This window comes from Anneissia japonica, unplaced genomic scaffold (genome assembly GCF_011630105.1).
Source record: "Anneissia japonica isolate Jap-2015-1 unplaced genomic scaffold, ASM1163010v1 scaffold288030_len866700_cov218, whole genome shotgun sequence".
NCBI classification, from domain to species: Eukaryota; Metazoa; Echinodermata; class Crinoidea; order Comatulida; family Comatulidae; genus Anneissia; species Anneissia japonica.
In genome coordinates this window covers 224178-245531 of record NW_022728334.1, presented here as the reverse complement: position 1 = coordinate 245531, position 21354 = coordinate 224178, and the positions used below count along the sequence as shown (strand labels likewise).

The 21354-nt window shown below is 31.9% G+C and overlaps 1 protein-coding gene across 3 annotated transcripts in view; it reads left to right on the top strand.

Annotated features, from left to right (window-relative positions):
- The window catches only part of LOC117114105 (prolyl endopeptidase FAP-like), a 68045-nt gene that overhangs the window by 39580 nt on the left and 7111 nt on the right, over positions 1–21354 (top strand). For all 3 annotated transcript variants that reach the window (XM_033257651.1, XM_033257650.1, XM_033257652.1), the window contains exons 4-15: positions 556–650; positions 2191–2381; positions 3757–3844; positions 9966–10092; positions 12641–12893; positions 13390–13573; positions 14545–14652; positions 15096–15220; positions 15648–16232; positions 17741–17798; positions 19222–19321; positions 20814–20872. In XM_033257651.1, the coding sequence (XP_033113542.1) occupies positions 556–650; positions 2191–2381; positions 3757–3844; positions 9966–10092; positions 12641–12893; positions 13390–13573; positions 14545–14652; positions 15096–15220; positions 15648–16232; positions 17741–17798; positions 19222–19321; positions 20814–20872 (1973 nt within the window). The remainder of the gene's footprint in view (positions 1–555; positions 651–2190; positions 2382–3756; positions 3845–9965; positions 10093–12640; positions 12894–13389; positions 13574–14544; positions 14653–15095; positions 15221–15647; positions 16233–17740; positions 17799–19221; positions 19322–20813; positions 20873–21354) is intronic.

Below are 21354 nucleotides of genomic sequence, written 5' to 3'. Positions count from 1 at the left end.
TTTGTTTGTTTTTTTGTTTAATTATTGAGATGCATTTCAATTCTTGTATGTTTTAATTGCACATATTATAATTAAGGTGTTTGCCTTCTAATCCCTCGGTTCAATCTTGTCAAAAAGTCAGAATCTTCAGGCCCACAACTACGTAAGGCCTAAGGAACTTGGTAGAGGACCAGAAGCTTTAAAGCATGTCTTGTAATGTAATATAATCGGGGTTCACTTAAAAAGGGGCTTAGCCATGTCATAGAACTCACCTGGATACAGGATTGATGTTTGTCAACCCAAAACTACTACACTTTCTAATTCCTAATTCTCTATACAACTTGCAAGTTTCATAGACTTGGTATAGAACTTTCAAAAAAGGGACCAGCTTATGATGGGAAAACATGCTTGGGAATGATATTACTATTTTAATTTATTTTATTACGAAAATTATTTTTTGTGAGTGTATTATTGTTTTTATTATTATGCTAATGACTGTTTTACATATTTCATTATATTTATTATTATGCTAATGACTGTTTTACATATTGCATTATATTTTCATTCGATATGTAGATACTACATTCATTTATCAAGATGTGAATGGTAACATAATGATAGGCAATGCCAACTCAACTCCAGGCTATCAGGTCATGGACAACAGAACATTGGTATGTTAGAAATCTTGGGTTCTAGTCTCAGTGAGTTTAATACTTGTGTATGCAATTGGTGTGTACATTTGAAACTACTGTGCATACACATACAATTATGAGTGCAGATCTCTATATTAGGTTTTCAAATATCTGTTTACCCTTATATTTTGAGTATCGTTTGTTATTGATTCATTCATAACTTTTCACTGATTGGGTTTTAATCCTCATAAGATGATGATTTTTCTATATAGATTTTTAAAAAAATTATCCTTTTCCTCTGATTCTCTTTGTATAAACCTATGACAGTCCTATCTATAATATTCTATCCATCAGGCTAGCATTGTTTCTGTAGGGACTTTAATCTGTCTGGCTTCTATTTTCTCTCTACAATTTATCTATGTCCTCACAGCCATTCCCATCGACCAGTATTCATAATTTAATTGATAGACCAAATATTTCTCTAATGCACCTTGCCAATGCCACTACTGTACTCATAGCCATGCGTTTCTCCTATTTTTCTTTCTTTACTCAGCCTAAGAAGAGTAAACATTCTGCTAGGGTTGCTTCTTGTTTATTTTGCTGATAATTTACTAGTTTTCCATTATGAGGAATTAATCTTCCTGTTTGGGGAACATGCTTTTAAATGCCTTAATAATCAGAAACAGATAGAGGAATTATAAAGTTGCAGTGGCATATCTAGAAGTCTTAAAATGGGGGTGCTGATGGGGGGTGAGAAAGGTGAAGTAATTTTTGGAGGGGCGTGCACCCCTCCCCCCACGCACCCCCTAGATACGCCAATGTAAAGTTGATGACTAGGGGTTACAATTCATCGTCAAATATTGAAATACTCATGAGGCTTTGTAACCAGAACCGGTGACGAGTGTATTATGTTCTGGAAAGAAAATTTAATAAAGACACAGTGGTTGCCATAGAAAACGAGTAGATTATTCAGAATCTAATACATTTTTTGCTAAGATAGTGATGTAAAATTTATACTGTTAGAATATTTTTATAGCTTCAGCACTTATTAGTTGATTACTTGACTTTTACTTAGAAGCTATACATACCTAAATATTATTTAGTCGTCTTATTTTTTTAATTAATTTAATGTTATAAAAATAATATTTGTTTTCGGAGATTTTTTTCGGCGAGTGGGGGAGGTGGGGAGAAATGTTCTGCTTATTCTCATTCTATTTTTTTTTTCTGTTGCTTGGGCACATTGAGCAGATGTATAATTACAACTGGGTGAAAAACTCAAGTGATATTCTTGTTAGAAATTAGTCGGAGTATGGTGGGAGATTGTAAAAGCTAAGGCTACCCACCTTGATTTGACCCAGGCCAGAACAGGCTACAGCAGTGGAAGAGCACCTCCATGTGAATACGTCTAAACCAGCATTAAGAAAATTTTACTCAGTGACTTATGATTTAACGCTTAAAACTACTTGCATCATCAATGTAGGTATCAAGCCGTCAAGTAGCGGCTGATTGCAATGAATTTTTGGAATAAACAATAATAATTTAGCACATTTTAATCTCTCATTTATGACTTTTCAAATAGTTTGGTATAGAAGCATCAATGTTCTGGTTGAGTCCACGCATGGAGACCATGGCGGGTACGAATACGGAATTCATGTACTTGCTACTCGCATGCAAAGTTCAGAGGGTATTTCGACACAGTTTCAATGCAAAGTACAAAGTCTACAAGATATCGCTAGGCAATTACAACGCTGGTGAAGGTGATGAGGATGGGTAAGACATTTGGAACTCTTAAGTGTATTGACTGTTTTTTGTTTTTTTTCATGGATTGAGTAATTGGCGTTTGACGTTTGAATCCACTGTTCATCCTGCTTGAGTCCATATAAGGCATTTTATCACTATAGTCTAAACTGTCCGCCTGGGAGTTATAGCTGGTTGGAATTCCAATGCTTTAATTACTAGCTGCGACATTAATACGGAATACTCCCCTAGGGCCGTGTGTATGTATTTCATGAGCATGTTCCTAATGACTGGGGTAATAAACATTATTACAGTATGAATCTTTCAACAGCTAGTAGATACCCATTTTAATAATATGCTATATTAACATGTGCAACATTCTTTAGAGGTAACAATCGGCTGGTAGTTATATAAGTTTCTTTTTACATGGCATCGTCTTAAATTAATGTCGTAAAAACGGTGCTGTTGATATATTAACCACTTAGTGTAAACAAATGATGTCATACCTTTTAACGCAACTACTAAATGCCACAGCTAAACCTGTGATTATAATGTGTATACGAGAATGTACTTTTTTACGCTGTCAATAATTCGCATTGTCAAGCAGAGGCCCATTGTGATGGAAAATTATTGATACTGGTGAAGGGCTTTGGTTGGTATTTGATGCCGTAATATGTTTGCAATTTTAAATGTCAAGTCTGATCAGCGTAGTGTTTATTTCTAATGTTGGCATGTGGCTGTTGAGTGACGGACAGTGTATTGCTATACAATAATACACAGTAGATTATTATTATTTTATTTGGATTTGTGTGCACGATTGGATACAATACTAATACGTGTTATTGTATATATTCATTTGGATTTTACTAATGCTTCTTAGTTAATTAAATAATAATCTGATAACCCTGACTTATGCATGTAAATAAGGACCAATAATAGTTGTTGATAATGAAAAAACTTTCAGGTGTATAACTCACTCCATATTTTTTAACTTTATGCAAATATGCTTAAATGTCCACAATACCCCACCCTTACCCTGCCCTATATACCAGTATTAATATTTTACTATTTCTAATAACAGCATTATTTATAATGTTGCAATCACTTTTATATTTTGTATTTTTATCTCTCACCCTGACCTTCGCCATGGCGAACGGTGCGAAGGTCTGGATCCGCATGTGAATAACTAAATTCAAACTCGACTCCCTTCTTAAAGCCTAGTAGTGAAACTCCTTTTTGCAATTTGGTGAGAAACTGGCTGCTATAACTTATAAGAGAATGCATTTAAATTTAAACTGAAAGGAATTTATCTCCATTCTTGGTGGGAAATGTCATTAATAGTAAATAATTGAAATTGCAGCTGGTAATTTAGAATATTAATATTTATATTTTATCTTAATTATTTCAGAAAATTTGTGATGAATGTAGAGGTACCAGGGATGCTTACGGACGATTCTTTGCAACTTGTACAGTGGTCACCACATGGAAACTCATTGGTAAGGTTATTGTTTTCTACGTATAAAGTCTACTTGGCTTCCTATTCAGTCCTAGGTTCATATGATAATAAAAATAATAAGATCTTTCTTTTACAACGGAAGCTCGTTCACCAAGGAGGTGTTCTTCCACGAGGCCGTATACAGTATGTACCTTTAACATATGGTATCAGATCATGAAATCAACTACTTACAAATACAAATAATGGATAAGGAAGAAACAAAAATACCAAAAAATTTGCAAATCATTACTTATATCTTTTTGCAAGGAAATTTGATATTTTGGCTTTCTGCATCCATTGAGTAGTTATTTAAGCCTCTTTTCCACTAGCAAATTTATTCGCTCGAATCGAAAGCATTGGTTCATGCACATTCACATTCACATTTCTTTTAGAGTTTTGTGCATCAGCGAAATCAGTAGTTCAGACTGTTTTTTATTTTTGCGAAGCGAAAAATTGCTCAGGAAGCAAGCCAATGATTTTGAATCGTGCAAATCAATTCGCCTAGTGGAAAACAGACTTTTTTCAGTATGCATGCGTGCACTGAACCAAGGAGGTAATTGTGTATGGTTCAATTTTGTCAAGCTGATCTCCTCTTGAATGCACCCCTCTGCCTATGCCCCACCCTTGAATGTTGTTGCTAAGGTCTAAAAAACCACAGAACATGTACGCAAAAAAGTATGTTTGTGGGAAAACAAATGCCTTGTCCTATTCTGATTGGTCAGTCAGGTTTAATTGACACTTAGGAAGGGTTCTTTACAGGTTTAGCAAGATCCATCAGAAGAGATATTTACTCCGTTGGAACGGTGTACAATATGCCTCATGTGAATGTTGTTAAATAAAAGAAAACATCGGAGGATTGTCGTACAGTGGACCTGTTCTAATTTCCAAGTTACTTGGTTAAGACTTTAAAAATTACAGTTACAAATAATAATAATAATAATATTTGATACCAAACCAATATAGCCAAAGCCTTTTAAAAATAGTCTGTTGTTTTCTCAAACTTCTGTTTTTTCCAAGGTTACACATTTGCTTTGAGAGGCTATAGGGAATTAACTTGTACATAATTAATAAGCTATATTACTACAACGACTTCTTAGGGATTAAAAGTGTTGGCACATTATGTCTGATTAATATGCTATTGAAAAACTGCTATGAATATTATTTAATTTCTGTTTTAAGTTAGTGCCTTTCCTTCTAAGAAACTTTAAATAAATGTTTTGATGTTTAGTCAAATCATCATAATAACCATCATTATAGCATGAAAATGACTATCATCATTATTATTATTATTATCTAACTCAATATTATCAGTCATCATCATCACCACCCCATTTACAAGATATTTCTGTATATAATGCAGTGCCTTCCACTACTGTACATTGAATAAATGTGCCCTTATTAATATCATCATCATCATTGATGTCATTATCATCAACATCATAGTCACCAGAATCACTTCAACACCATTATTATCAATTAACTTAATATAAATTAATTTTTCTATTAAAACTCTGCTTATTTTTAATGTTATTTTTAAAAATTGAGAGTTTTAACAATGTTGCTCATTATGTCGGATGAAGTCTAATGTCCATGTGTCATGAACATCTTGGTGCAAGATATTAACATAAAATAGGAAAAGATTAACGAGAGGAATAATAATGGCTATAAGACCCCTGAGGAATACAGCGAATATGTTTACATTTGCTTGAATTAATAACATCATAAGCATATGACATATATTTCATCATCTAGATAGTGTTTGAACCAGTTCTTGACATTTTAATGGATGTTACATGATTTCAAGTTTTTTAAGTAGATTTTATTTGAGTTCATTTATCACAAAACATGTATATTTTTCTTTTTTGAATCATTGAAATCAGTCTGTTTTCAAAAGGAGAACAAAAATGCAGAGCATGTTGGCTAAAATTAGACTGATGTTCATATATCACATCGTAACATAAAGATAAGATAAAGTTTTATTAATCCTCAGTGGGTATGTCAGATATTTAAATATAACATTTGTGACAATAAATAAATATATAGCATATCAGATAACTGTAAAAAAAACTTAACTACATACTTGTGTTATTATACTAGATAATAATATATGGCAATTTTAAATTCCTAAAACAAAATTTCATATAACAGGTTAGTTATAAGAGTGCTCACACTTATTAAATTAAATTATATCAAACACAAATTATACAAATATATTATATTATACAAATTTGAAATATGTTAAGTAACTGACTTTAACCATTTAATTTTCATCCCATCATTAGTGTTCTGCACTTCCTCTGTACTGAAGCATTGATTTTGAAAGATGGTTCAGTATGAAACCAAAGAACATAAATAGTAGTAGAATGAGCTCTTCGCATAGTTTGCATTAAATTTGATGGAATGTCCGTCCGCTCTAGAATGGAGAAACTAATGAAAACAAGCGAATCAGAGATTTATCCAACCTACCTGCCCAACCGATCAAAGATATAGTGCCGCCACTCGAATGGAGGAAAATTCATGAACACCCTTATGGGGCATTCCACTATATCGTGAACTGCTCTACCTTTTGCTATTTATTATCTTTGATGAAACTAAAAGCAAATATTTAAAAACTGACTAAAATAATATAAATTAAAAGCAACGAAAAAATACATTTAAAGGTGGCAAACTCTTCATTACATTTCTCTTTTGTACTTGCAATTCCTCTCTGTTCTTCTCTATTTAGTAATTTATCAATGCTTGCTTGTGTTTATGGGGCTCCTGCTGGATGCGACACACATTTAAAATATGTTTTTAAATAAATACAATTTAAAAAAAATTTTATTTATATATATTTATTACAACATTTTAGGAGAAAATAAGAAACGAAATAAAATGCCTTTAAAGGATTACTAAAGCGTCATCAGCATTGATGAATTATCACTACATTTATCCTCATTCTATTAAAGAGAGTTGACTTGACTTTGTAACTTAGGTCTGCCAACTTTCTGAATACTTCCATTGCACAGTTGTATAGTGCAGTTATCCCTGTAGGTAATCCACGTGTATAAACAGTTGCTAGATGTACCTACCAATTATGGCATTTCAAAATTATAATGACATTAAGGGCTTGCTTTGAAGTTTTAAAAAACTGACCACCACCTATGTTAGTAATTTGAAGATATAGTATCATAGTATAATTTAATAATACCAGCAAGACTCTATCATGACGGTCAATTAATGTTTAGTGTCTCATGCTGAGTTTCTATCAATTGGGTGAAATTTGATCCAAGATCCTGGCAATGCATTAAAATTATGAAGATTGATGACAAAGTAGCATATTGTCAGCTTAGCTATACATCATATCAAGTTTGAGCGATCAGAGATCAGTCATAGATAAATGATTCGTGCTTTAAATTAAAAAAATTTACGTACACAAATGTAGAATGGAAAAATACAATGTCGACCTTGAATTTAATTGAGGATGTTGTAGATTATTATGAAAGATTAAAATAATGATATTAACGTTTTTTTCTCCATCAGCACTACAAAACAAAAACATCATAGTGTTGTTACGGAAGGAGCAAAATATTGTTATAACTATGTAGCTATTTACATCATTGTAAATAAGCAAAACCGTAGCATTTTCATATTTGCATTGTCAAACAAATATCATCACTTCTTAGTAGCAAACCATAATATCGTCATACCATCATAGCATACAGTGAGCATTATAAAATCTAGATAAGATATAGCAAAACCATAGAATTATCATTGATTCATAACATTTTAATAGTAGCATGAATAACATTTTCATTAACATCATGTAACAATATGGTATTTTTGTCATAGTAGCATTTTGACATTGTTTTAACTTTAGCAGATATGCTATAAGGACATCATATTTTAGTAACAGCAGCAACATTGTCAATGATATCGTATAACGCAACCATAACATTTTATTATCCTTCTACAATCATTGTAACTGTGCATTAACTTTACAGAAATAATATAGCAATAGATCATATTATTCTCATAAAGAGCATTAAAATTATCAAAATATTCTATCAATTACAACATGAAAGCATTATTATAACATTGTCATAACAACATTATACCATTTTGTCATAGCAACATATTTTAATAATAGCATAGCATTTTCATGGTAGTATTTTTCCATCATCAGTTGTATTCTTATATCAACAAGTAACATGTCATACAAATATGCAAAACAATAAATCATAAAAATAAAAAAAATGATTAGCATCAGGATAACAATATCATAGTATCGTCGTGGGAGTATTATACATATCATTCACATAGTAACATTATAGCATTGTCATAATTACATGTATTATCAACATTTCATAGCATCATCATAACATAGCATTGTCATAGTAGCATTATAATATTTCATATCAACAAACTGGATACACATATTTATTCTGGATCATTAGCACTGTCATTTTTTACAGGGGTTCAGGTAATACAACTGTACATTCTATTGTTGAATTTGCTCAACACTATTATGGGCAGAAAACACCCATAAATCCTAGGCGTAATATTTGGCATCCTAACTTGTTTAATATTAAATACAATCAATGTGATTTATTTAATATGCTATCCATGATGGGATATATTTTGTTATATACGATGCCTGACTAAACTTATAGTTTAAATGTCAGGAAAATTAATTCTCACCTTGCAGTTCACCTTAATCTATTAAGCCTATTGCAGTCTAGTTATACTGTTGTTGCAAACAAATAAATAAAGATGTAAGTACAGTGAGAAGATTGAAGCATAAATCCACACAAACATGTACTTTAGCACTGTAGTTTTTTGCTGAAAACAAGAAATATATCGTTACATTTGTCATTTTTACGAATAGGCATAAACTGTGCACAAACAACTTTGTACCAGTAGTTTGTGGCTCTGAATACAAAAAACCGTAAATACATTGGGGTTTTTTTGCTTTCATTAATAACAATAAGCACAAATTACTTTGTGCTTCATTGTGGTTATGACGACAAAATGTACTATGATAAGAAATAAATACTATATTCGTTGATAGAACCAAGGTACAAGACAATTTTCATTGTGGGCATATTTTTATTTTAAGTAGAATATTTATTATTATTTTACACATTTGTTAAATAAATTTCTCTATTTATATCATATACAGTAACTATATTACTAAATCAGTATATCATCCCACGGTTGTCTACACAGTAAATAGCTACCTCTATGTTGTGAGAATATGATTTATCACAGAAATGATGACCTTCTGTGTTATTTTAACCATTTTAAACATCCCAGAGGATTCATCGCACAATTTGTGTTTAATGTTTCATTAGCGAGGACAATTATTGTGTGGACAGTTGGCCTTGTGGTCATCTTGATTAAGTTGAACAGAATCCAATGATAGCTCTTATTTAATGATCGTGGCATTTGGAGGACTTGCAATTCTGCAGTCATTATATTTGTTTGTATTTGTGTTTAATTATTACTTGTTTTTTATCCTGATGAGATTATCTGACAGGACCTTTCCAGCATGTGACTATCAAACTAAACAATCAGAACAGGGCTAGAAATATGCGTGTGTCTAACAAATGCATTTGTTTGCGTATGTTTTAACATTGTCGTTTTTGTGAGACCTTAGCAACTATATCCAATGGGTAGAGCTTAGTGGAAAGATCCATTGATAGGCAGTGGCGTATCTAGGAGTTTTGAAATGGGGGAGTGCAAAGGTCACGTGGGGGACTCCATGGTTAGGTGAGGGGCTCGAACTCCCAAAATAAGGTATTTTTAGGTGATTTTAACTACTTGAGCACGATTTTAGGGGCGACAAGGCGACCGTGTGCACCTAGATACGCCACTGTTGATAGGGCATTGGAAAGGTTTTTTATGAGGGGGAATTCGAATAGATACTGTATCTGTAATTGATAGAGGCAATTGCTGTGTGAATTACTTCATTTTTATTTCTGTGCTAGTTACTGCTGTGATTTTTTATTCTGTTTGTCATTGTATTCTAAATTTTTATTAACATAATAAATAACATTATATGATTTAATTGTTAAAGTCTTTAATAAATGGCAAAATATATGTTTATTCTTTTGATTTTATCTTTTTATCTCTGTTTCTAGGTGATTGTGTACAAAAACAACATTTACTTCAAAGAAAGTGTTTCAAACAATGATAAGGCAATTCCGATAACGTCTGATGGCGAAGATAACCAAATTTTTAATGGAATTCCTGATTGGTTATATGAAGGTCAGAGTTCATTTAATCATAAAAAATATTTAATATTCATTCAGATAAACTTATTGTGTCCATGTTTTTTGTTCTCAAACAGAATAATTTAGAAATATCTAGCCTTGGCTGCAGGTAGGTTCAGGATTGTATATATTTTCTGGTCCTCTGGTATAAGCCCATTCCTCCAAACTTGATCCAATTTCACATTTATGGTGGTAGGCTTAAGCCCTAGGAATTCTTAATTTAGAGATTTAAAATTTTTCAATTTTTCAATTATTTTAGTTTTTACACTGCATTGTGTATTTGGTAGATGCTACATATATAATATCCCTCATTTAAGCCATTGTCTCGGATTCAGTATTTTGTAATTTGCATTTTAAATAGACATAAAGCTATGTAAATACAATAATTTCCCTTTAGATTTGTATTAATTGTTCGCAAGAAGATCAAAAAGAAACTATTACAGTATGTCACAAGACTACTTAATGTTTAATTATCCATGGATTAATACGATCCATGAACACATAGTAATGATTTCTTGTTTCTCGGTACTGTAATTTATTTTTGTTATTCACAGTAAAGTCAGTTTAATTATATCTGTCTTAAAAGCATATGGTACAGATTTATAGCTAAATTCCCTAGCTACCAAGGATTGTATACAAGTTTTCCTTTCTTTCCGAAATACATACCTTAAGAGATAAGCATTAGCCAGTAATTCTTGTTTATATCGTGAAACTCAACAGACCTTTGGACAAAGTACAGGTGCCAGGTTTTATAACTTTGAATCTGGAAATAGTAAATTGCGTTTGAATGCATTTGCTTGTCGCATATATAATTAATTTCATTGCTCTATGAAATGATGCTCTACAAGTAGTATTTCATGGTTTGCCGTTTCAATCTCATAAACTTTTTTGTATATATAAATACACGGTGGAAATTTATGAGATGGTCTTAATAATTATTTCCTCACTGGTTGTTCATCTAATAAATTTAGTTTTGGTTTAGGGTAGCGGTGTTTGCATCACTTTAGTAAATCTGCATTCATCCTGTGTTGTGTTGAAAGTGAAACATACTGACCTCTCCATGATGTACAGTACCAAAACATGCGCCACTGTTATTCGAATGCTCTGTCCACACTATGAAATTAATTTATGTGACAAGTATGTGTTATGTGCCCATATATGGGCATGATGATGTCATATTATACCCAAATATGGGCATATCATATTTATTTGTCAAATAAAGTTTTATAGTGCCGATAGAACAAGAAAAGTCCAAACCTTGAATATAAGGATATATTACACAATAAGGATTTGAGAGTTATACAGCCAGCAATTTTTATCCACCAACTTGACTCTGATTCTGAATTACTCCAATCTTAACATGGTTTTTTACTTATTTTGCAAATATACTGGTACTAGTGTTAATAGAATTGAAATTGAGATGCATTTGCAAATTTATTTGCTGAGTCAGTGCTATGCCAGTGTGGAAGAAATTTTCTTACAGCTTACCTGACAATCAATCTCCGGAACTTACCCTTTAAGATATCCTGTCTATGCTAAAATGTAGAAAAAAACTTACCTAAATATTCAATGTAACTAATTCAAATATATGAGGTCTCATCAGGCATGAGATATTCACCAAAATAGGCCCAAGTCAAAATTTTACAAATTATTGATTTTAATGTTTTTGAATAACTTGATACTTATATTTTATGATTGTGTACTTTTTAAGTGAATTTTCTTACTAAAACAATGTCCTGCATATATTCTGTAATTCAAGTCCATTTATTTGTACAAGTTAGTTTATCTTTGAGGCCAATTTTCTGAAAACCTGGTTCTGATACTGTACATCTAAACATTAAATGCTCACATCTTTGGATCTACTTTACCCTAGGGAAGCCATTGAAAGTCTAAATTAAAGCTTATGTGATCTACCTATATAATATACATTTAATTTTGATTTTCTCACATAAGACTCGTTTTGTGGTGAGACCTCATATATTGAATTGTATTTTTTCAAATTGGTTAGCATGGTTATCTATGCAGATACCTTTAGTGATTGTATTTATTAAGATTTTCAAGGTTCAGAAACTCCCACCTTCCACCATAAGTTATACAGAAAGTCTAACCATTATAATAAAAAAAAAATTGGTACTGAATAAATGTATATATTATTATCTATGATCATTAAAAAAAAATCTGCTAAATTTACTAGAAAATAAAGTCATTAAAAGACATGTCAGAGGCCATAGGACTGAGATATCTGCTGGCCATCTATAAAGCAAAATTTTTCAGTGCCTATTTCTTTATTACTTATTTCTCTGCCTAGAATAAATTAATTAGAACCCACCTTTCTAAAACTTGAATTCATCCCTGAGTCTGTTTGCTATATATTTGTCTATAAACTTTTCTCCCCTGGCACAAATCTTGTGTTAATTAAAAAGAACAAATAATGGAATTTCATGGAAAATCTTCCAGAATATAATAGTTGATTATATTCCTTCACATTTTTTTATCCTTGTGGTACCATCTTTCAATAATCAGGCTGTTTATTTCTATTACAGAAGAGATACTCCATGGAAACTCTGCAATATACTGGTCTACAAGAAACAGATTCGCTTACATTCAATTTAACGATACAAACGTATTGTTAGGTTGGTGGCCTGTGTACGAGAATAACATCTACCCAAAGCAGAGAAACGTGACCTATCCGAAGCCAGGTGAGATCAACCCGACTGCGAAATTGTTTGTTGTGCAGGATGCAACACAGCACAATGGTCCATTAGAAATCAAAATGCCTATGGAGAGTAGCCTGAAGTTAGTGAGAAATTTACATTTTTTTTAGGCCTGATAGGCATATAAGAATATACTACTACTAGATAGATATTCATATGATTAAGATGCGTAATTGTGGTGAAGACATTGATGATCAGAAGGAGGACAGAGCAGTAAGGGCCTTCTGTTCTGTTTCCCTCCCTTCACGTTTTTAAGTTTTATTTAAATTTAAAATTTTAAAAATTCCAATTACCCTTAAATCTGATACTGCAATTTCTTACCAGCTAGAGGTACCATAATCATAAAATTTGGTACCTCCCCATTTGTACGGAAGACTGAGTTTGGTCTGTGTATATATATTGTAAACATTTTAACCAATATTTTAAAATATCTGAATTATGCTTACAATAACAGCAACCAATATGAAGGTGGATAAAATTATAATTTTTAATGTTTATAGTACTGTACTTTATATAACATAACTTTTGTAATATTTTTAAAGATGATGTAATACATGTTCGAAAACTTTCTAAATTAGTTTTGCAGAATATTACATCCAGTCCGTGGCATGGGCCTCCACCGAAGAGCTTGTTGTCACATGGATGAATCGGCCGCAGAATATCTCGCTGATCACCAGGTGCAACGTGGGTAGGCAGGAAAGAGGCGAGGTTACTTGTAAAAAAGTAGAAGAGCAGAAATCAGAATCAGGATGGGTTGCACAGGTAATCACGCAATTTATCCGATATTTTCTATTATAGTGAATTTCATATTTTGTTTGATCCTAAGGTTCATTTGACAGTCTAAGCCAATTACATTGCCAAATTTACTGTCAGGTCTAGAAAAAAAGTGTTTGTGCCTCCCGCCATAAAAATTGTCACTAAAATGGCTCCAACATGAAATGTTATCTGTACACTATATAGCCCAATAGTTTAATTTTTTTTAATTTTTTCCCCAAAAAATGGCTCTGGGACATTCATGATGCCTCCAACAGAAGGTAGCACAGCCGCTCACTTTTTCCAGCCTGTTTACAGTACTTTTACTTCAAATTTACCTGCAGTAAAATAATGAGCTTTATACTGAATACATTTCTTGTTTTTTTTTATTTTACAATAATTTTTTCCTTAGGGTTAGTTTTATGATTTCGTTGTTGTATTCAGAAATTGTATTATGTGAAAAAAAATTATAAAACAAACAAATAACATCTCATTGTTGACTCGTGCTTATAAGAACTTAAGGCCCTAGATATTCTCCCATTTATTTAACTTAAAACATAAGGTCATATCTTGGCTAATGGATTTTCAAAGTTTGATAAAAAAAAATATATAATACATGATTATCACAAAATTACACTCAAAACAGACAATGGAGCAATCTGCTAGACTAAGCCCTGCCCTTGGATATTGTTGCTAAGGTCCCATGAAGTGTAAAAACGTACTGTTCTGATTGGTCAGATTGATTGCCATTTGAAGGTCCATTGTTACATGGATAATCTGGAAATCTGTAGATCAGGAAAAAATTATAATCAGGAGAGGTAACAATAATATACGGCATTGCTACAAACTATATTAATATTCAAGATTAAAATCACTGCTAGATCAGAGTTGACTTTATTAAAGTATAATAACAAGAAATAGAGTGAAAGATTGTTATCATTTTTTAGGTGTTAATTTTGTTTGTTTGAATTTTATTGCAGCCTCCAGCTCCTGTCTTCACAACAGATAAAAGAAGTTTTGTACAAATTATGCCACAAAACGAAGGCAGAGACTTCAGACGGTTTAACCATATTGTGTACTTTAAACAAGTATGGAAATTTCACATTTCAATGACATCCTGTATAAATATATTCAAATTTGATTTTACTGTAATTGGAATACAAAGCTATCTTATATTTCCTGTCGTTCGTTGCTTTCGCAGCGACATCTTCAGGGAGACTGATGTGATTATAATGATCCACTTGTCACAAGACCATTCAAGCATAAATGATTTGAATAACCATGTGGCAATATCTCATAAATCAATTTTTTGTCGTTATATACCTTTCTTATTATGTAAATATTGTTTTTAGAGTTGATGTTAGCCCTTAATGTTTGCTGTAACGAATAGCTACTTGTAAATTACCTCTGGTAAAACAATTCTAAATGTTAATAGAAATATAACAAGTTCAGTATCAGATTAAATTTAAAATAAGCATATATGAATTTTCCTAAATATTTCAGTAAATATTTATATATATTTTTTTTCTAGGACAATCCCTTTATACGTTTAACAGAAGGAGAGTATGAAGTGAGCAAAATCTATGGAATAGATAGTGAAAATATTGTGTACTTTGCTTCCAATAAGGAAGGTTATGGGACGAAAAACATTTACAGGTATGCTAGGTGATTTAAAGGTGTATTTAATGATGAAATACATTTGTTTATATGTAACTTTATAGCAACAGACTAGGGAATTACACAAAATTGCAAAATTGTATTAGATATGAGTCCTATGAGCAATTTACAGGCAACACATATCAAATATATTCAAATGAGCTTTTCACATACAATATATCCAATTTAGGCAGGTAGGAAAGAGCATAGAATATTGAATGCCAATGACTTTCCATTCGAAGCATCACAGTTTGAACTTGGGTTTGTTGGGTTTCTTGTTAGTTTTTCCCTTCCTCAGTTTTTTGTTAAATTTATTTGCAATAAATAAAATAAATATTTATCAAGTATTTCTCAACATTAATAAATCTCATGATTATCTGGTTGTGTGTTTGAATAATCTTACAGTGTATTCTGTCTCTGTTTTCAGCGTACAAACTTCAAAGCCGTTTTCAGTGAAATGCCTATCATGTGGAACTTCTTGCAGTGGAAAATGCAGTAAGGGATGTTTAGGTTGCGAATACTTTGATGCAACATTTAACCCATCGCTAACATGGCTTTTACTGAACTGTGAAGGTCCGAGTATTCCATGTTCGTGGATTCGACAAACTCGTGCAATAGGTGGTAGAGCAATTGAAGAATATCTTGTTGAAAATAATACAGCTTTACAGAAGGCGATTGAGGGGAAGGGTACTCCCTTAAAAGTTCCTAAAAAAGAATTTTTAACGTTGAAAAACGAAAAGGATCAAGATATACATGTGCAGCTTATAATGCCTGTAAACTATGATGATAAACGTAAACATCCACTTCTTGTTAATGTCTACGGTGGCCCAGGTTCACAGAAAGTGACAAAAGCATTTGAGATGGGCTGGAGCATGTACTTAGCATCAAAATTTCACGTAATAACGGCCAGTATTGATGGGCGCGGGTCTGGAGGAAAAGGAGAGAAGTTTAGACATGAGATATACAAAAAGTTTGGAACTGTAGAGGTCAGAGATCAAATTGATATCACAAAGTAAGTAGACTTGTATTTTTGTTTTTGAAGTACCTTAGACCCATAGGTAGATATTTCACTATGTTAAGGTTCATAACAGTTGCAGTCCCTTTAATACTAGGTATTAGAAGGAAGATGATGAATAATTAATTTTCCAAATGTTTTCCATTCCAAATTGTGAACGAATATCATCTCGTAGCGATTTAACATCCCTAGTTGTGAAATGCTTAGAGCATCGAGGTATAAAATTAATAGCTCTGTGCTTAGAGGCTGCATCTCCACACATGAATGTGTGAATAATAGAGAAAATCAGTACAAAAACACTTGGGTAGATTGAGAAACATGATTTAAAATTGGATGAGCAGTGCTGAAGTGCTGTTTAAAAATGTTAACATCTCCCCCTGATGTGACATTTAAGATTGATGATTTGCAAGCAGTGGCTATTGTTACACAAGTATTAAACCAACTCCTAAATATGAATGAATATTATATGTATAGGTTGGATGGATAATAATATCCAATCATTATTATGTTTAAGACCGGTGTAATAATAGCCACTACATTCTTTTTGTATGTCCAAAAATGATTAAAAGAAATTATGGTGAGGAGTAGTATTTAGTTGTATTTAATCTTGAATGCATAGATAATAATTATGATTTACTTTAAAAAAATAAAATAAAATAAAATATAATTTTTAATCAAATTCAACGCAAATAATTTTGTAGTTGAGGTACTGTACTGTTATTCCCAGAAACCGTAGAACACACATTTTATAAGCTTTCTTGCCCAGTAAATCATACTTAGCTTTAGATATTGATTTGTATCCTCCTACTTGAGGACATAAGATAGCCGTTTGCACATTTAAGTACCGTCTTATCCCCTACTTGATGGAGTTTTATAATTGCATGGTCGTATGGAGTAGTGTGGACAGTGTATTCATATTCGGTTTGATTTTTAAAGACAAACACTTCGTAGTAGTCAGAATTGATTGTGGTTAAAATGCACTTAATATGGATCACACAATCAAATTTACAAAATTTGATGCATACGTTTGAGGATTATGAATACATGGACATGTTGTATTGAATACATCATTAAGTTGTATTAAATTATTGTGAACAAGCCAGGTATATAAATGTAATTGCTTGCATATTCATAAAGTGATTATGAACATATATCGTTTGTTTTCAGATGCAACAACGTCTGTGGGAATTGAGATAAATACATTCATTGTGTGTACGTTAGAAACAGCCCTATTCTGAGATATGCTGTATTTGTGTGTGTTTTGCAAATATAAGAGCATTAAAAACTGATGTGTTATTTTTCACAAAAGAGCATTATGAATGACATTATGAATGACATTATGAATGACATTATACAATGCATCATGCTATTTAAAATGCATGATTTCTAATTATTTGCACTTTGAATGAGGATGAATACCTAATGCTAGATTTATTCTATTCTATAACGATTATCATGTTTTCATACAGATGAAAATTATATCAACTGTTGTCCTTTGTTTTCAGGGAATTGTTGAATACGCTGCCATACCTAAACCCAACCAAAGTTGCTATATTTGGCTGGGTAAGTGCTTATATCAAAAAAATATTTTGTTCATCAATCAATCAGTTATTTTTGTAATGTTTCATTGCATGACAATTATTAATTTTTAATATTTGACAAATTTATTAGATGTGCCTTAAATTGAAAGTGTGGAAGGGACTGTCAGAAAATGAGACAGAGATGCGACAGGAGAAAATGGTTATTTTAAATCCCACAAGAAATATAATATATGAATATCAGGAAATCAATGGCTAAACATGGTTTATAATGAGTATTGAGCATAAAATATAATGTAGACCTGTTTTGATTGTTAATAAACAAAACACAATGGGTTTTGTGTTTAGTGTTTGGTTTATTTTAAACGATCAAAACAGTTCTACAATAATAACAAGCAAACCAGATGAAAGTATTCAAGCATAAAATATATGGGTAATAAGTAGCAAGGACTTCTTTGAAATGAAACAAGTTGGCTTAATAATTTGTATTGCAATATTAAAATGAATGAGTTATTTGTAATTATAAATAATGTTGTCATTAGCATTATTAGGCAAGTATTTTTAGAATGATGAAAAAAATCCTCAAAACTATTCAACTAACTACTTTATTAAATTGATGATATTTTTCTCTATTTGCAACAATCTCTTCATAATTCTACACCATTTTATGGCGTCTATTTTGAAACAGTGCCACTAATGTCTCGTAGCTTTTCACTGAGGGACAACCAGCCAGAGCATCTTGTTTGCTGGTCTTATGTGCCCCAATTTTTTTTTTTTTTTTTTGAGTTAGCCTAGTTGTAGGCTAACTCACTACAACAAAAAGGTAGTTCACCAGTCACGGAACAGATAAATACTGGTAACTACATAGAGCAAGATGCCTAGGCCTCTGGATGTTTCCCAGTTGTAGTTGCCAGGTTCTCGGAAATTTTCATTTCAAATTTAGTGAAAATAGTGTATACCAACAAATTTAAATAGTACAGTAATTCCATTTTGTTAAGTGTGTATAATAAATATATAAAATACCTCCTTTAATATTACATTATACTTTATAATTTTTTGTTGATGAATAGTGTACGAAAATTTGTTTATATAGCCTAGATAATTATTAGCTAAACTAATTCAATGGACTGCTTTCCATAAATAATAATAATTATAATAATAAAAATTGGGAGATTTAAACAACATCATTGATACACCCTTGAGGCACTTGAAAATACATATTCTATGTCTCCTTTATAGACATAATCACAACACTTCATAAAACAGTAAATTTAATAGCAATTCCATTTGTTAAGGGCATAATAAATAGATGAAAGTACTGTACTTCAAAATGACATTATACTTTCTAATTTTGTTAAAAGCCACTTACTTTTTTGATATAGCCTAGATAAATGTACTATATGTAATACTGGTATGTATATTGATTGCTCTTCCAAATTATCCTTTAGTCTTATGGTGGATTTGTAGCGGCTTCTGTAGCGGGTTCCTCATCAAATGTGTTTAACTGCAGTATAGCCGTCGCCCCGGTTACTGATTGGAGATACTATGGTAATTTGCATGTAGTTATGATATTTATTATTACTATATTATTATTTCTAATATTATTTAGTTAATATTTCTTAATATGTGGCAAACACAAGCCAAACCAGTCACTCGTTGCAAATCGTGTTTCAGAGAAAATGGCCAAAACATGCTGGAATGTCAAATTTTCAAAAATCTATTTTAAATTGAACTTTATATAGGTATGCATCATGCTATGCTGTTATTTTCCCAATTTTCAATGTTAAAACAACACTTTTTAAATATTTGATGATAGTTTCGTATTAGAAATGCCGGAAATCATAAACTTTGAAAGCTGATTTCTCATATATTGTTCTTTAAACAGCTGTATGTTTGAACGCTTGTAACTTCATAAGGAAATGTCAGATTTGAATGGGTTTTTTACCATTTTAGATCTCTTATTTAATTTTTTTTAACTCGCAATCGATTTTGCGACGAGTGACTGGTTTGACTTGTCATTGCCACATTTTATTATTTTTAATATTATTCAGTTAGTGTTTTTTTTTTAATTTTTCTTATTTCGGTTTTAATTATTGTATCATTATTTTGTCAGTGCAAGATACATTTGTTATCTGTTTCCTAACATTTACATTCTGTAATTACACCTCTTTGTTGGGTATAAAGTTTGACTTTTAAATGGCAGATTCAGAATGGTTTTAAAATTCAAAATGTCAAGAGAAACTAAGTAAATATGCATTGTGATTAGGAAGGCACTTAAAGCTTATGACCTGATTATCAAAATTTTTTTTGACAACAAAATGTTGTATGCTCATATATAGTCATGATGTGCCTGCGTAACATGGTCATGATGTGATGTCATCATGTTGCTGCCGCAGCTCCAACTTTCTGGAACTCTTTATCAATCTCCATCAGACAGCGTGTTAATTTAAACTCTTTTAAGACCAAGCTAAAGACCTTCCTTTTCCATAAAGTTTTTTATTAATTTATCATTATATCCATATTCTGATTTTATGTGTCGCATATTAAGAGGTTGCTTATATGTGCTATATAAGAATGAACTACCATAAAACCTCAAATTGAAGCCCTGGGCTTATTTTTTATGCGAACTTTGGATGGGTTTCTTTTCGAGGCTACTTTTGCAAAGTAAAGAGGGGGACTTCTTTCCAAAACAAATGCTGTAAAGTTTATGAATTTGTACTATATAACATCAATCTGTATCACAGGATGTATTAACTGACATTAAATCACCTGAACTACTGTATAAACCAAAGCATGTTTTTAATTTATTTTGCTTTTTTGAAATACAGTATGTACTGTACTATTTTGAAAAGCCTATGCTATGAGCTTCTTTTCAAGGCTAAATTTGCAAACTAGAGGGGGCTTCAATTTAAGAATATTATTATTATTATTATTATTATTATTATTATTATTATATTTAGGCATGTCACATGTTTTTGTCTAATTTTATTTGACAGTCTGGACAGGGCTAACTTATGTATCTGGGGTTTTTTTTTTTCAGACTCTGCCTACACTGAGCGATACATGGGGGATCCTTTAACCAATAAGGACGCATACTCAGTAAGTTTTTTTTGCACTGCACATTTAGGCTATAACAATCAAGAGGAAATAGTCATTAAGTAACTGTAGGAAGTGGTAGCTTTTACTACGAAGAAATGGGAATTCCGAGCTAAGCAAAGCGCATGCGCAGTTATCAAATAACATCCTTGAATTATCTATAAAAACACAGTGAGCATGTGCTTGGAAATGCTAGACAGCCAGTGAGCATGTGCATTGAGTAAGTGGCGTTATTGAGCCATGTCGAGCATGCGCAGTTACCAAAAAGACGTCTCAGGAACCAAATAGCGGCTGCGAAGAAGTCTCAGGAACCAAATAGCAGCTGCGAAGACGTCTCAGGAACCAAATAGTAGCTGCGAAGAGGGTATGATTACCAAAAAGTCGTCTTAAGAACAAAATAGCGGCTGCGAAGAGGGTATGAAATAGAAACGGGAAAACTACATATGTTAGAGAACTCGAGCGGGTTGAAAGCCTCTATTTTGGCT